Below are 17,257 nucleotides of genomic sequence, written 5' to 3'. Positions count from 1 at the left end.
GACACCCTCGCTCATTTCTTCTTCTGCTGCCGCCCTTGCATCTGCATCCTTGAGGAAGGACTGAATGCTCTCCAGTTCATATTTGATGTCAGCAGCTTCTCCATGGACGCCACGTAGAAGTTTGGCTTCTTCGTTCACCAAGGGTTTTAGCTTGTCGATATTGGAGAATACTATAGATTCCGCCATGTTGTTTCTCCTTACTCCTTGCAACCGTATATCATTGCTTCTGAATATTGTTGGTATTGTGCTCGTGTATTTTGTAGATCTTTGAAATTTGAAGTTCACTAACTACATCTCAGTGTGAGCCAGCACCTTGAGATATGCAACGATCAACTTGTCCTGCTCAGTTTCCAAATTCAACGTGCTGTCTGGTATGGACTATGGAGCCCGGCAAAGCTAGCTGTCGATTTGGGCTTGCGGACTTGTTCTTGGTTTAATCCAGGAAGCAACCTCTTCTGTTTCTAAATTGGACAAAACTCCTTCTAAATTAATGGGTGGCGTGTGCAAGAGAAAAAATAACAAAAAATAATAATAATAATAATAAAAGGGAAAATTTTTCCTTTCACACACAAAAATCAACCTACAATCCACTAACCATTCTTCATTTTATTAAAATAAGAATTTTTCCATTCACACACAAAAATCAACCTACAATCCACTAACCATTCTTCATTTTATCAAAAATACTATAGTGAGACTTTACCCAAGAAAAGAAAAAGGATCATTGTAGGTCTTTTATTTATGCTAATACTATAATATTTTTCTTCTCTCACGGTCTCACCTCTATTTCTAGGATAAATAAGTGAGTGTTACTATAAGTCTATAATCACTTGAAAGTTGTAACCACCCAATACATCTAGAGACATAATTAATTTCACACAATGAATGTTTTCAACCGTGATTGGGGTTCACAATATGTTAAGTGTTTGTGGTAAGGTTGACCATGTGAAATTAATGTTAATCCCATAATATTGTTTGTCCATATGATTGTTATTGATGATGCTGAGATCGTTAGTAGTTGGGTTCGTCCAAATTAAACCAATACAATCCTGTCCAACCTTTTGCATGATCAATAAAAAGAAAGGGGATCCTCGGAGGTGGTCATCGGTGTGGTGCCGACCCAAAGTTTTCGATGGTAAAGTCAGCGAACAGAACTCGGGTAATAAAAAGAATTCTATGATTAGAGTGAGAGGTGATCAATGTGTATGTATCTTGTCTAGGATTTGGTAGATCCTATAAATAGGCTCACCTTGCTAACCGTTGTCCCACTTGAATGGTGACTTGAAAGCTGGTTTGTTAACGTCTCAGGCTTACTCAATTCGGCCTTAATGGAGGTTCCAACGGTCTTATCTCAAATATATAATCGTCGGGGCATTAAATTGCAGTCTTTATGACCCTCTATCCTCGTCTAGGTTGGCTCCTCTAGACGAGGGTTATTATTTGGTCTATCAGTTGTAATTACTCCATTTTTTTCCCCTTATTAAGTGTGGGTATTTTCATAAAATACCTTGGGAGCTTGAGAGAGAATATTGTAGTTTCCCACATACTGCATCTCTTCTTTATTCTTCTCTTTGATGAAAGATTGACCACGATTAGGCTTACTATTTAGATCTTGAAATTTGAAAATTAATGCCACGAACTTAAAATAATAATAATAATAAATAAATAAATAAATAAAATAAACACAAAAAACTATCTTTTTTAACCCTATAAGTTAGGGTTGTAACAAATTAAATTTTATATTTTCAAAATTAATACATTGAACATTTCCTATAAAAAAAAAATACATTGAACAAAAAATAAGATATTTTTTTTAGAATAATATATTAATTAAACCCCAATTTTCAAAATTAACAAATTTAATCTAACTTTCAAAAAGTCACGTTGAACCACATACCATTTAAGTATGTTAATCATGTACATGCGGGCCAGTGAGGCAATGTTTAATAAACCATGCTCTTTTCTTGTGGGTCTCCTCCTCCTACCCACTGAATTTAACGTGGGCGACCATGGAAAGATAAAAAAATTTACCATATATAACTACTCCATTTGTCTTTTTCATCAAGTGTGGTTATTTTATGAAATATTATGGAGTAATATGAGGAACAAGTCTTGAACATTGCAAATGTGATGTGTAGGAATCTTGCTAGAGATTACAATTACAGTGTAAAAGTCAATCTTGCCCTGTGTGAGAATTTGTGAAAGAAAACTCTGATTGCATTAATTAGAAAATGATTGTACAAGAGTTATTTTATACAAGAGCTGAAGCAAAAACAAACTCCTAACAAACTCCACATTATACGGATCTAAGCTGTATAACCAACCAAATCATTACACGTGTACATGTATAAATAACTTCTAAACTACAGAAATGAACTAATCCTAAACTACAAGTTGCACAAGCTGTTGTTCTGGACTAAAGGACTATCGTATTGCTATAACTGATGCAATCTTCCACTCCTTTGTTTTGGACCCCTGCCTCTCTGCCTGAAAGTTTGTCTCTCTATATCTCAGTGCTTGTTCATCTTAGCTTGCAACATTAGACTTGCCCTTCTGATACCCGGTGGGAGTTGTCTTTTAAAATTTTAAATCAAAGAGGTAACAATTGGTCTTGGACTTTGTCTTCGGGCATTACTTAGAACATATAATACCTTCTTGCAAGTTGCAAAAAGGGGGAAGTGAATATAATTGATACTAATATACACTATAAGATTAGTTTAAACCATAATTGATTACCCTTCGATCAGCTAATACTTTTTTCTGTTCCTAACATGTACTCTAGGGTTCGACCCCTCCTCTCTTAAGGTATGCTTACATTATATTCTTATAAAATAATTATATTATACTTTCCCAAGCATCGCATAGGTTTGCAAGAAAGATCAAAACCACAAAGAGAACAATTCATAGAAGTTCAAATCCTTTCACAAAACAAAATAAATTTACGAGGTGATTCCATTCGTAATTAGGAAAATAGTAACACCAACCAACCCTTGATTTCTCTAGTTTTGTGAATTTAAATGGGAGGTAGAGTGAAGGAGATAAGAATCAAACTCAGGATCTCATGTTTTAATGTCATGTTAAATTACCGATTGTCTCAAAAGTTTAAGTTATTGGAATATGGTAAATTTAATCATAACTAATACTTCTAAATAATACTATGTTAAATTACCGATTGTCCCAAAAACTTAAACTATTGGGATATGCTAAATTTAATCACTAAACACATATTTCTAACACTCCCCTCTCACGTGTAGGCCGAAATTACCTTTTAATAGGTGAGGCCCAACATGTAGGAATTTAAAGAGCAATAGTTGATTGAAGAAAGAGATCAAAACCACATAGACAACAATTCAAAGATTTTCAAATCGTTGTACAAAATAAACAAAACAATTACAGGTGACTGTAACTGCAATCGTACTTAGGAAAATAGTAACACCAATGAACCCACGATTGTGGCAAAACAACCACATATTTGGGCTGCAACAATGAGCATCACTCTAGAAGAGACAACTGCAAACATATATAAGTAAACCCATGGAATAAAAAATAAAAAATTTAGCCCAACCTGTCCAAACAATAACAATTGATTGTTTACCTACCACAACTTTGTCAAACTTTGGTTAGTAATGAAGAAGTTTACACCCCCCAAAATAATAATAATAATAATAATAATATATATATATATATCACTAAAAATCTCAAAAGTGAATCTCAAAGTGGATTCTTCAAATTTTCACATAGTGCAATACAAGCATAATATGAAGAACCATCAAAATCCAAATTAACATACCATATAGCGGTTGGTGGTGAATTACATATTTCAACAAATGCAAAATAAAAAGGACAACATGCTTTTTACGATACAAATCTACGACTCAACTCCCATGACATTATTCGTCAAGAAATGTAGAAAACACAAGCCAAAAAAATGAAAAAAAAAATTACCAAGTAATAACTCATCAAAAAAAGAAAAAAAGAATAATAACAAAGCAATAATTAATGGTGGGTATCAAAATCCAAACATATTACAAATATCATAGAAGAAATTAAATCATAGTATCGAAATCCAAACGAATTGATGATATTATTTTCTTTTTTGACAACAAACCAATTATTGATTATTATTATTACTAGTCGCTAACCCATGCGATGCACGGGTAACTTTTAGCTCAAAATGTTAAAATATCCAAGTTTATATATTTATCTAATTTTGATTATTTTAATTCATCTCCAATATGAAATGGAGAGAAAGTAATTAAACATCTCATATGACAAATTGTCATAATTTTAAACATCGTTAAAAATGAGAAACATTCAAATTTTATATAATAATATATTACATAATCATAACGTGATATTACACAAATACAATTGCTTGGTAAATGTTAAGATAGATGACAACTATTTTATATTATCTTGAGTAAAATTTAGCCCCACAATTGTAGTGTATCACATAAAATTGGAACTACATCAATAAATAATAAATATAAAATAATAAATATAAAATTGTAACATAATAAATATAAAATAACACAACTTTACCATCAATATGATTTCCCTACATCTACATCACACCCAATTACTCTATATTTTATTGGCTTTCATGGAAACTAAACCAAAAAAAAAAGGCATAAATCAATTTACTATGTTTCTTAATCCAGTGTACTCAATCAAGTATTCTTGTGCCCACAGTGAGATGCTCCTTGGACCATAATGGATGCTCTATAAATTCAGTCCATTGTTGATTTTTGGTTGCCAAATTCTCCATGCATTGCAGTAAAAATTTTTATGTCGTTTGCTTTACTCAAACATGAATTCAATTACTCCCTTGAGAAATCAAGAGTGAACCTTCTAAAGTCCAGGCCATAGTCTGCAACTCTCCCAAATCTAACAGATTGTATAACATGCCAAAAAGATAACCAACTAAGAATAGAATAATATAGAAACAACGTAACAAACATGTTTATTAGTTTAGAGAGAAAAAGCAACGTACCATTCCATTGCAATGAACACCAATAACTTCTTCAACATATTTTCACCTTTAAATTAAAAACAACAAAATTAAATGAAACCTTGATTATATAAGGTAGTCAGGTCAGGTCTAGTATTAACCCATATTTGTCAAGTGTAACATTGGAACTATTAGATGACATATTCATTTACTTTTCTTTGTGTGATGGCAAAGCATATTTTGATAGCTAATTAATAGCATTATAGTGAGATCTAAGTTGAAGGTAAGGAAACATGTCTATGAAATAATAGGCAACTTCTGACTTTAGATTAAAATATAAACATAATTACATAATGCGTAACTTGTCCAACAGACGACAAAGGAGCACTTCTCTTTGAAGACAACCACACCCTCTGCTAGGTTTCAGTTGGCGGTGGGAGTGAATAATTGGCATTATCATCATTCTCTGCAACCCAAACTCAAAAAATAAGAGTCAAAGAAAAAGGGACTCTCTCCTATAATTGAAACACTTCAATTTGGCTTAGGTATCATCACAAACACTTAGGGGTGATGAGTTTGGACTCTTTTCATATGCTATGCACTAAAGTTCTAGCTATTGTAGACAATAATTTGGGATGATGATAAACACTATTTCCCCTTGGTGAGATTCTACTTATTTATATTTAACTCACATTATTGTCGGTGGAGGAAGTCACAATGACATCTAAAGACACATCACAAAAGCAAACAACAACAAAATTACAACTCAAAAGAAAAACATAAGAAACAAAAGATCCTAGAGAGTTAAGAAAAATTAAATCTCAACACAAGCAATTAACAACAAAATTACTAAATTTCATAATTTTGTTTTATCCACATAGCAAAAAATAACTTCTAGAGCCTATAAATATGGCCTCATACCAAAACTATCAACCAAATTATAGCACATGTTAGGATATAAATATCAAGCAACCGAGATGACCAAATTTTTAGTGAAATAAAGTAGAAAAGTGCATTCATGACCAATTGGAAACCTAAGCAAACCTCAACTCCACAAAAATCATACTTTAAAATCAAGTTCTAATCTACTTCCAAACATATTTAAACAAATGATTAAATGCATTAAGTACTAATCAAATTAAATAAAAGATCAAAAGCATAGTAAATGTAACATCTCCTTAATAATTTAACCATTACAAACTCTCTATGAAATCCATATATCGAAGTGTAGGTGTCAAAAAGATCCCTAGATACACAATACTTAAGTGTGCGAGTTATGTTGAGTGCAATATGATAGAGGTTAAAACTGATTTAATTCGAAGGTATAGAACTACAAAATCTCCATATAAATATAACTAAAACAATTTTTTTTTTTTAATCCAATAACTAAAACAATTTCAACAATTAAAAAATTAAGAAATAGGCATTAATAGTTATCAATTCCACTATGAGACGACAAAAAAAGAGGGATTTTCTTTTTTTTTTTTTTTAAATCAAGGTGATTAAAACTTGCCAAATCTTTTTGAATCAAATCTTGTCAATAAAAAAACTACAACTACAAATATTCCAACTTACAAACCTCAAAGGTGTGCCAATATTTCATAGTTTGATACCAGTGCCACATATTTCTTTGTTTGATTATGTTGGAATCTTAGAATTGAACAACAAATAAACCAATAAAATCAACATATATATACAAAATCCCAAAAGCAGCAAAAGTGCTGCAAACAAACCAAGCCAAGAAATCAATGACAACTCAAAAGGATTTTGTGAATACAACAGAAGGCCAAAATATATATTAATATGGGAAAAAGAAAAAATTGAATCCAAAAATTATGTACCACCTGTCTAAAGAGAAATTTCATCAAACACATGGCAGGCAGCCCTTTTCAAAATCCTCCAATCGTGCCCTTCTTTTTCTCATCTTTCTAAGTTTCTCAAACCAATTCTAAATTTTAAACCTTAATCAAAACCAATTCTAGGCTACATACGTAAATCAAAACTAAACAATTCATATCAAATTTTTTGAACATAAGAAAGTACCTTTAACTAATGTGCAGTCGACGGTATTACGGTGGTGGGAGTTCTTGCAAGAAATAAAGTACAAAGAGCGGAATTGAAAAGAGAGGCCATTTTTCTGAGATTTTCGGCCGAATAGAGAGAAATTATTTCAAAGTTGTGCACAGAAAAATAAATTTCAGAAGAGAGAGAGAGAGAAAAAGGGAGAGAAGAGTAGCGTACAGAAACAAAGAGAGTAATGTCTTAGATTTTTTTTTATATATATAGTTTTTTATGGGTAGGAACATGAAACAGGTTTGTAACTCCTACCCAAAAGTTAGAACATTGTATTCTTTTTTAGAAGAAGAATGGTTTTTTTTTTTTTTTTGAGAAACTTTTGAGAAGTAAAACAGTATCTAATGAATCAGAACATTGTGTCTTTAAATTAATATAGGCTACTAAACAACAAAGTTACTAAGAATATCAAAACGTTTTGTAGAAACCACCATACAAAAAGTCACTTTTTTTCATGTTTTTAAAATGTAAATGTGGCAGTAATTTATGCAGCCACATGATGGTGGAATTAAATTAATAAGAAGTGGGATTTATGGTGGAGATAGTGGTGGGAATTAAATTAATAAGAAGTGGGCTTTATGGTAGAGATAAGGATGAGATTTATTTTATATTTGTTAGCATTTTAAAATTGAAAAAAACTAATTTTAAATTGTTGAACAATTACAAAAAATATGGTGGAAATGACATGGCTGTTGACGTGGCTCAACGTAAGCGTAGCAACATTAAATGCTACGCTTCAGCTTTTAGTAATATATAGATATAGATTACTTTGTTGGCTCAGTAATAACTAATAAATAAGAGATAGCAAAACCAGAAAGGCATAATTCAAAGATGTTCATATCCTTTCACAGGATAAACAAACAGTTACAAGCTACTACAACAGTAGGGAAGGGGGGAGGGTAAAAAGGAAGTCCTTAATTGTGGCAGAACAAAACATACAAATACCAGCATTTGAGAAGAAAAGCCTCAAATCCATCCAACAGCAGCTTTATGTTTCCACTCTTCGTTCACTTCAGTCGCTAGGAATTGATATAGAAAGATTCAAACAAATTAAAGAGGATCACAAGAAAAAATGGTGCTACCAATAGATTTACCAATTGGCATCACTATGTAGAAATTATTTGTTTACCTACACAAATGAAAAAGTTTAATTAGTATTGGAATAAGTTAGTGCAACAAAAAAGGAAGTATCCTTAAAGCATTGTTCCCAATATTTTTTTTCCTTCAAAAAACAAAGAAAGCATAAATCTCACTAAAATTCAAAAACTGATTTTAGCTACATTTCACTAACCTTTTTCATCTCAAGCATTGATATCATCCCTATTGTTGTTGTTGGTATCATTAGCTTGGTTGATTGTTGTCCCTTTTGATCTCTCCAAATACTTAGAATTGAGATTGTGGGTCTCATAGCCAAAAATACCTTTGCGAACCTTCTGACGGAGGAAGATGAATGGTACATGCTCAATGATCCAATAATGTGACCCTTACTTTGTATCCAAACTTTGTTCGAATTCACTGGGCATATCTGTAAATATCAGTTCGCTAAGGTTTCTCAGGTGTTGGACACCAGAGGGTACCTCCATTAGTTGTGGACAACGTTCAATGCTCAATTTTTCAAGAAGGGGTAATGCTTCTTTGTATATATTCAATGAAATCAATTCAGTCAAATCTGCGAGCCCTAGCACTTTGAGTTTTGGAAATCCTCCTTTCCTAATTTGCAATTGCTCTCTATTGTATGCTTCCATTTCCAATATGAGCTCCGCAAGATTAGGAAGATTTTGAAAGGCTTTGAGTGGATCGTCACTTAACCTTGTCCAATAAAAGTTTATTGAGACTAGGTGTTGAAGTTCTGAAATCCAGTCCGGCAACTTGGCTAAACGCCCCTTCATGGAGAGCTTTCGAAGACATTTAGGTGGAGATGAAATCGGCTGTAAATCAACAACCTCACCTTCGTTGATCAAGCTTACATATAGATCTGTTAAGCTGTGCATGTTCTCAATAGAGGTACATAAGGCCCTTCCAGTCTCCTTAGTCAGGTTTACCAAGCCTAGATCCTTCAATTGGCTCAACTTTCTCAAATCTTCAACCAATTTGACCCCTCCAAGATTTGCGTCCACGTACCGTAGGTTTCCCAGTGCCTTTAAGCATCCAATGCTCCCATGTATTTTAACTCCTCTTAAAATATTAAGACTGATATCCATGTTGTCATCAAAATAGTAGGCTAAAAGACAATGTAGCTTATGAAGCTTGTTGATTGCAAAAGGTACCTCTTGTATTAGGGTTTGTTCCAGAGACAAAGTCTCCAGATTCTACAGCTTTACAATGGATTTTGGAAGAGTCTTTACTTTTGTACCATTCAAGTTTAAATACTTTAAATGAAATAAATTCCCCACATCTTCAGGAAGATGATCCAATGGAGTACTCTTAAACTCCAATACTTTCATAAGTTTGAAATTTTTAAAAAATGAACTCATAAAGGATTTGGGCAATTCATCAATATTGAAGAATAAAAGAGAATGGATGGGAGATTTCTTAAAGCTCTGCAATACGCCATATGAAACTCTATGGACTGACATACGTCGAGTTGGTTCTTCATAACTTGACTCCCCTTTTGACAAAACATGACAAAAACCTAAATCTTCCATCTTTTGTAAGATGATCTCATGCAATAGGTCATGGATTCCACACACTATAACTTCTCCACCAACATCAACCTCTAATACTTGAACCAAGCTTTTGTCAATAAGCTCAGCCAAGCTTTTATCCTTTATTTCATTGACAAAGCCTTCAGCTATCCATTGTCAAATCAATGTTCTACATGAAATATGAAAATTCTCTGGATACATGCCAAAGTATAAGAGACAAGATTTAAGATGGTATGGTAAGTCTTCATAACTTAAGGATAGAACTTTGTGGACACCAGCAAGATGGGGATTTATTCCTGACTCATAGGCAAGGTTGTCATGCAAGTTTCTCCTTTCAGACAAGGTTTTGTGTTTGGTTGATAATAGACCACCTATAGAAGTAATTGCTAGCTGTAATCCTTGGCATTTCTCAACAATTTCTTGAGACAATTCCTCTAACTCTAAGGGGCAATGTCCTCCAAAGTCATTTCGGAATGCTCTTTTGCAAAAGAGCTCCCATGCCTTCTTAGGAGGCAATGGTTGTAACTGATGAGCATAGACAGGACAAGATTTTTTGAAAAAATTAACAACTTCACACTTACGTGTTGTGATAATTATTCTAGAAGCTTTGTTATTATCGGGTAAAACATGTTTTATATCCTCCCAAAAATCTATTTTTCGTATGTCATCAAATACAACCACATACCTCTTTTGCTGCAAGTAATTCCTTAAGCTTAATATCAAGGACTCCTCATCCATTGAGTCCATTCCCGGAAGAGGACTCTTCATTTTGACCTCACAAAATTGCTTTATCATGCTCCTTAGTAGATCTTCAATGCTGTATGATTGAGAAACTGAGATCCAAGCCTGGCAGTCAAAGTGTCCTCTCACAGTTTGGTGGTCGTAGACTTTCTTGGCAAGAGTGGTCTTGCCCAGTCCCCCCATTCCCAATATCGAAAGCATAATTATTTGATGCGGCAGTCCTTTTACCAACCAGCTAATCAATTTATCTCTATGAAATTCAATTCCCACAATGTCAGTATCATCAAGATAAAGGGAAGCGTTTCGAGGATCATGCCACCTAACATTTGGAGCACGGCTACTCAATCCATGAACAATGGATTTGAAGTGATATCTTTCAGTCCTTTCCTTGATTTTTAGAATTGATGCTTTGATCTTTTGAATCTCATATGCTATCTTATGGCGAGGTTTCAATGTTTTGAGATAGTGAGTAGTTTTATGGACAAAACCAATGAAGCTACGTCGGTGAGGATTGTGTTGTGCCATGTGAAGCAAGTATTGTTCAATGGCAACATCTATTCGGAAAGCTACTTCTCTTACTTGTTTCATCCATGTTTTGGCTGGTGGGAAGAATAACTCTATGGAATTGGAATGAGAGAATTTTGGAATTAAAGCTGAAGCTGGAGGTGTTCCGTTACATACGTAACCATGGGAATCGGTTGGAATTATTTCATAATTTTCGAAACTATTTGCTTGACTTGGAGACCTGGCTGGTGGGAAGAATTGCATTATGGAATGAGACAGATAGAATTGCATCATGTAATGAGACAAATTTGGAGTGCTTCCAATGAATGATAAACTACTTGTCTCAGGCTCGGCCTCAGTCTCATTCTCATTCTCAGTCTCAGACTTGTTGGCAGGAAAGAGTAATGAAATGGAAAGAGTTGTTGGTCCATAATCACATATTGAACTGGCAGTTTCCGAGTCCGATGTGGTACCGGATGGTGGAAATAAATGCGAAAATGAGGATACCGAGGGATTTTGAATTATTTCTTCATCATTTTGGGAACTGTCTATTGTTTCAGACCTGGCTGATGGGAAGAGTAACCCTATGGAATTGGAATGAGAGAATTTTGGAGACTTGTTGTCAGGGAAGAATAACGAAGACTCTGAGTCCGAGTGTGACAACATAGGTGATGGGAAAATTGACTCTACCAGCGACGGACTAAAATATGGACTAGATTCTTCACGAACTGGACTACCATGGCTGTGAGACATGTTGATTAAGAAAATCAGTTCATCTTTGATGTCAGCTACTTCTTCATGGATGCCTCCTAGGATCAATAAGAAAATCAGCCTATTGATAAGAGGAAATAGTACCATCTCCGCCATGACGCTTCTCTTCTTGCTTTTTTCTGTCAAAAATACCCCTAATTTAATTAACCAACAACTTAAAAATAGAGTTAAAATAGTAAACTAGCAAAGAAAGTTAGTTATTACTTTTTTTACTATAAAAAATACTCCTACCTAAAACTTAAAAATGGGGTTAAAATAGTAAACTGGCAAAGAAAGTTAGTTATTACTTTTTACTATAAAAAATACCCCTACCTAAAACTTAAAAATGGAGTTAAAATAGTAAATTGACAAAAATAATAAATTCCTACTTCTACGTTGAAATGTCTTCCTACTTCTAATAAATTATTATTTTTACGTTGATTTAAATTCTTACTTCTACTCATTAAGTCCCTACAAAATAGGATCACTCTTTTGTTAGTTTTAAAACTCCTCTAATATACAAAACTTACCCCATGTATTCGTTTTTTTTTTACTTCATCACGATGTATTTGTTTCTTTTGTCCCCCCTTTTTTCAATTTTTTAAAAAAATTTCATTACTCTAATCTCACGTTTTTATTATCCCAAATCTCTTCTTTTTTATTAAAAAAAAGAAAAGACTCCTACTATAAAACCAGTCGTATAACTTCTATCCATCCTTATCATCTCAACATCTCTACTTGATGAAGTGTGGATTCGTCAGTCAATAAATGCGGACAGGGACGATCTTAGATCTCCTGCAAGGGTGTTTCTCAACGACGGTCACCGGTGTGGTGCCTGCCACAACGCCTCCGATGCTAAAGTTAGCATCAAGAATTACACAAGAATAAGCAATCAAATATCAACAATATCAATATGTTCATACCTCTTCTGTGGGAGAGTGTGAGGGATTTATATATGTTGTTGTAGGTTCTAGCCGTTGGGTAATTTATGGTGGTTTAACTTCCCTCTGGGTAACGCTTTCTGGCATCATCATGTGGCTTAAATTTGGTCCCAACAGTCTGTTCATCTGGATATGTAACCGTCCCTGTCATTTACTGATGGTATTGAATGAAATGTTGTCCCCGTCAGTAACGTGTATTCTCGTCAATAAAGCCTTTCCTCGTCAGTACAACTTACCTCTTGCAGGATCTATTTCGTCCGTCCCATCACTACTAAAAAGCAGTTACTACTTACTATTATGTAATTTCTCACACTTTTATTTTTTTTTTCACCTTCTCACTCATGATCTCCTTATTATCACTAACCTCCACGTTTGTTAGTCAATTTTATATTTATCTTATATTTGTGAAGGCCAAGTTTCATTCTCATCAATCTCATGTTTCTTTTTTTCTGTAAAGGTTTTTAGACAATTTGTTCAATTTGTGCTTTTCAATGGTTATTTTTAAAATTTATCCAAAGTTTAGCAACTAATTGATGACTTCAATGGATTTAATGTTAGGGACACATTTTACGAGATCTGAAATTGAGATTGGCAAATGCAATCAAGACTCAAACCATTTGTTGAGCAAATGGGTGTCTTCCAAAATTTTTGGTAGTATTGATTTATGTATTTATGGGGAAAATAATTTCTTTACCACACCTTTAGGTTTTTTTTTTTTTGATTGAAAAAAAGTAAAAAGTAAATATTACAAATTATAATAAATACAAATTACTATTTTTTTTTTTAGAAAAATACAAATTACTATTAATCTTTAATAAAAAAAAAAAAGCCTCTAAGTACGCACTTATTGAATTAACCGAACCGTTTCACTACAATTTTTGCTTCAGTTGGTGGCTCGATTCGGTTTATTTAAAAAATCAAACCGTCGTATATATAAAAGAGTCTTACATGGCTAGTTATAAATTTTGCAAGTATCAAATTCCTTCCCAAAAGAAAAAAAAAAAAAAAAAAAAAAAAAAAACACTTTTTCTATCTCTCTATACGCTCTTCTTCCTCTCGCTCTCACCCTTTCTCTGTACTTCCCTCCATGTAAATTTTGTCCCATCTGCAAAAGCACTCAAAGCAAGACTTCACAATTTTTGACCAGCAAAGTTCCAAACCAAGTCCAAAGGTTCACTGTAAGTCCAAAACTTTTTATTTTTATTTTGCAATTTTCTTATGATTGTATTTGTTTGGTGAGAAATTGAGGGAAAAGAGAAGGCAAAAAAGGGTTTTGGATCCTGGGAAAGAATGAGAAATCTGAGGGCACTACTGTTAAGATTTGATAAAAAACCTAAATAGACGAAGGCTACGCCCCAGCTAATTCATAAAAGCTGTTTTTATCATCCTACTTGAGAGGGTGTATAATAAGAAGGCTGAGGCGGAAGAGTAGGAGTAGGCTGCGAGAATGGTCTCACACACCCTGTTACCTTGCGATTCAAAAAACATGTTGAGCAGTCTTCTTTTCGTCTTTCCTTTTTCACTGAATTTTTTTTCCTTTTGTTTTTTTTTTTTGGCCAATTGATTTCAGGATCAGGTACTAAGTTTTTGCCCTTCTGATTGATTTGTCATAGTTCCAAAAATCCCCGTACAAAATTCTCTAAGCAGAAACCAATGGCTGTTTAAGTGGGTATGTATTTCTTCTTTGATTTGTTTGGTGTGTTTTGTTTGATTTGTTTCATGTGTTAACAATTAATGCTTTGGGATGTCATTTAAACTTCGAACTGATTTTTTTTTTTTGGTTTATGAATATTGATATAGGGGAAATTTTTTTTGACAATGAATAAGGGAGAGCAAGGCAAAGGTGACGTAGTAAGAGTTGAGGCATTGTAACTTGCAAAGTCAGTTTGTGGATCATGGACTCATGGAGTGGCTAATGTAACAGGTATAATCTGAAAAGTGAAAACATGGAATAATTTACGATATTTAAAACAGTGAGAACTATAAGTGGAAGAAAACTACAGCATTATGAAATAAAATAATATCAAATGGAGACAAACTACTCATAAGAATTAGGAATATTAGAAGACACAGATTAATCCTGTGTGAGATCGTGGCATATCGTTTGTGAAATATGACATTCATAAGTGCCATAGCTACTTTTATGTTGCATTGTAAAGTTATGATCATTAGTTTTGAGATTGAACAATTTGTTTTTACTGTGTTTTAACTCAGTTTTATTTTCAGATAATATTTGTCTCTTATATTATTTTTTTTATTGTTTAGGATTGTATTTGGTTCTACAGTGCTGAACAGTGTTTTCAACAGTGAACAGTAACTTAGAAATTATTTTTTAATTGTTTGTAGTAATAAGTTTTCAGTTTTCAGCAAAATAAGCGATATCCAAAGTCCAAACACACGCTATGTCATTGGCTTTGATCCAAGTGCTGGAAGGTAAAAGATAGAATAAATAAATAAAATCATGCTACTTTTTGTCAACATACGAAGATATGTTTCGCTTTTTCTTTTTTCTTTTTTTCTCTTTCTATTTCAAATTATATATTTTCTTATGTTCATATTGCAGGTTTTTTAGGCAGTATCTTCTGCTTTTACTTCTTAACCAGATGGCTTCTGCATTATTTCGCTTTATTGCGGCAATTGGTAGGGGGGACCTGATTCTTGCCAACACATTTGGATCATTTGCACTGGTCATGCTGTTTGCTTTGGGTGGCTTTGTCCTGTTAAGAGTTATAATTTAATAAGCGGCTTTTCTTTTATAATTGGGAAAAATCTTTTCTATTACTTCTTATTTGATTGTGTCCTCCCACAGAGAACATAAGGAAATGGTGGATATTGGGTTACTGGATGTAAACTACACGTCTACCCTACTGTATTTGTTGCAGAATGCGATTTTGGGTGTTGGTCCATTTCTTGAAGACACTGCATGGGGTTGTCTTGATCTAACTCATTGTAAAGGTCAAAACCTTAAGTTCATGAATTGCACTTCATAAATCACAAAAAACAAAATATATTTTTAACATTGTCGTAGAACTCACTCATACATGGCTGATTATAATTTAAAATGCAGTTTCCTTCATATTGATGATCCATTATCAACACATGACCACATATACATGGCTGGGGAACTTGACTAATTGATAATGATTGTGTCTTTCTAATTGTTTTTACGATAAACTTTTGATACCATTTTTGGATATTTGGTTGTGTTATGATTGGACTAATTGTTCTAATAGGTGGTGCATGTTAACAATTAATTGATTAGCTTTCTACAACATGTGAGATTTGGTCATGGTATTATTAGAAGGGAATCTAAATTTAAAAGGTAGATCATATAAAGTGCGATTGACGGATTTGCTTGAAAACATTAATTCTTTGTAGTTGTAGTTCTTTTATTGACAAGCTTTGGTTTCAAATTAAAATTTCAGTTTTGATTAAGGCAAAGAATTTCGTCACCATAGCCCACTTTTGTTGTAGTGAAAAACAATGAAATGCACCACAACAATGCTTGTGTATATTTGCCTAACTATTGCATATTACACAATGGATGCATAAGCTGGTGTAGTGATTTTTTGGATTTGTTGTAAAAATTTGGAGCTTATGCTATTTTTCATCCACTTGTGTAAATACTCTTAATTATGGTTTTTAGACCCAGACTATTTAAAAAATCGGTTAAGGGAGAGGTTCAAGCTTTTTAAGATTGGACTGAGGTTCAATTGAAGTCGAACCATGATGATATTATAATTAACTTAGTGATTAATAAAAATAAAAATAATTGTATTAAATTTGTAAATATTAGCAAGATTAACTAAAAATATCTAAAAAAATTGAAACATACTTTCAAATAAATTCTCATGCATATACATGGATATACTTAAAATATATACATTAAGATGCATAGTATAATTCATACATATGTAATATAAATATTATTGATAGTTATTCTTCTTCTTCTTTTTTTACACTCTTTTAAAAGTCTTGTAAGAATATTATTAGGTAGAAAATGTAAATTTTATATTTTTTAAAATTTTGTTATGTTCATTAATTCTAGACTCTTTGATTTTTGTATGCAATAACACATTTGGATGGATATTTAAATATTGTCCCACATTTGACTCCAAAATTAAGAAATAAAACTCTCTAAAAATAAATAATTTATGACACATGACACAAAATTGGACTTCAATTGTAGAATGTAATTGGATTTTTTCTAAGCTTTTCCTATTAATATATACTAATCGATAACTTGTGCGATGCATGGGAAAGTTTTGCAATATATATATATATATATAAATTATATGCAATTACAATAATCTCATTTCTCATGTTCAAACCCATGCAATAATAAAAACACTAAATAAGAAATGTTGAATTAAAAAAAAAAATGACAAAAGCCACAAAACCAAAACCAAAAATACAAACTCACTTTTAAGGAAGTCAACTCTTTGAAGAACTAGAACAATTAGGACATGTGGCATATGAAGAAACTTTCACTTGTCAAACCATTGAATTCCACTAAGCAAAAACATATTAAGCAAAGAACTTAACACTACCAAAACCCAAAATCCAAACCCACTTTTGAGATCTTAATTGGGCAGTGAAGACCCTTTCCGCAATTGATGTTACAAAGATTGCATCTTAATTTATTGAGAGCC

At 32.9% G+C, this 17,257-nt stretch overlaps 1 protein-coding gene and 1 long non-coding RNA gene across 3 annotated transcripts; both read right to left on the bottom strand.

Moving 5' to 3' along the window:
* Nucleotides 1-4,520: 4,520 nt before the first annotated feature.
* LOC136062515 (uncharacterized) lies at nt 4,521-7,303 on the bottom strand. Of its 2 annotated transcripts, XR_010624229.1 has the most exons (4): nt 6,995-7,303; nt 5,302-5,417; nt 4,994-5,039; nt 4,521-4,887 (listed from the first exon to the last, which is right to left on the bottom strand). It is a non-coding gene; the product is annotated as an uncharacterized LOC136062515 (long non-coding RNA). The 2 variants fall into 2 exon arrangements; XR_010624228.1 differs by lacking the exons at nt 4,521-4,887; nt 4,994-5,039 and having other exon boundaries at nt 5,252-5,417.
* Nucleotides 7,304-9,825: 2,522 nt separating this feature from the next.
* LOC136062510 (disease resistance protein RPM1-like) lies at nt 9,826-11,781 on the bottom strand. Its single transcript, XM_065761608.1, has one exon. The coding sequence runs from the start codon at nt 11,779-11,781 to the stop codon at nt 9,826-9,828; it is 1,956 nt and encodes a 651-aa protein (XP_065617680.1).
* Nucleotides 11,782-17,257: the final 5,476 nt, after the last annotated feature.

The sequence above is a fragment of the Quercus suber genome, unplaced genomic scaffold, assembly GCF_002906115.3.
Source record: "Quercus suber isolate HL8 unplaced genomic scaffold, Cork oak 2.0 scaffold_422, whole genome shotgun sequence".
In the NCBI taxonomy this organism is placed as follows: Eukaryota; Viridiplantae; Streptophyta; class Magnoliopsida; order Fagales; family Fagaceae; genus Quercus; species Quercus suber.
The sequence above is the reverse complement of the archived record's forward strand: the minus strand, read 5'-3'. Positions and strand labels throughout refer to the sequence as shown.

What these genes read in the sequence shown, in the direction of transcription:
- LOC136062510 (XM_065761608.1), bottom strand. Translation starts at nt 11,781, where the DNA reads ATGGCGGAGATGGTACTATTTCCTCTTATCAATAGGCTGATTTTCTTA.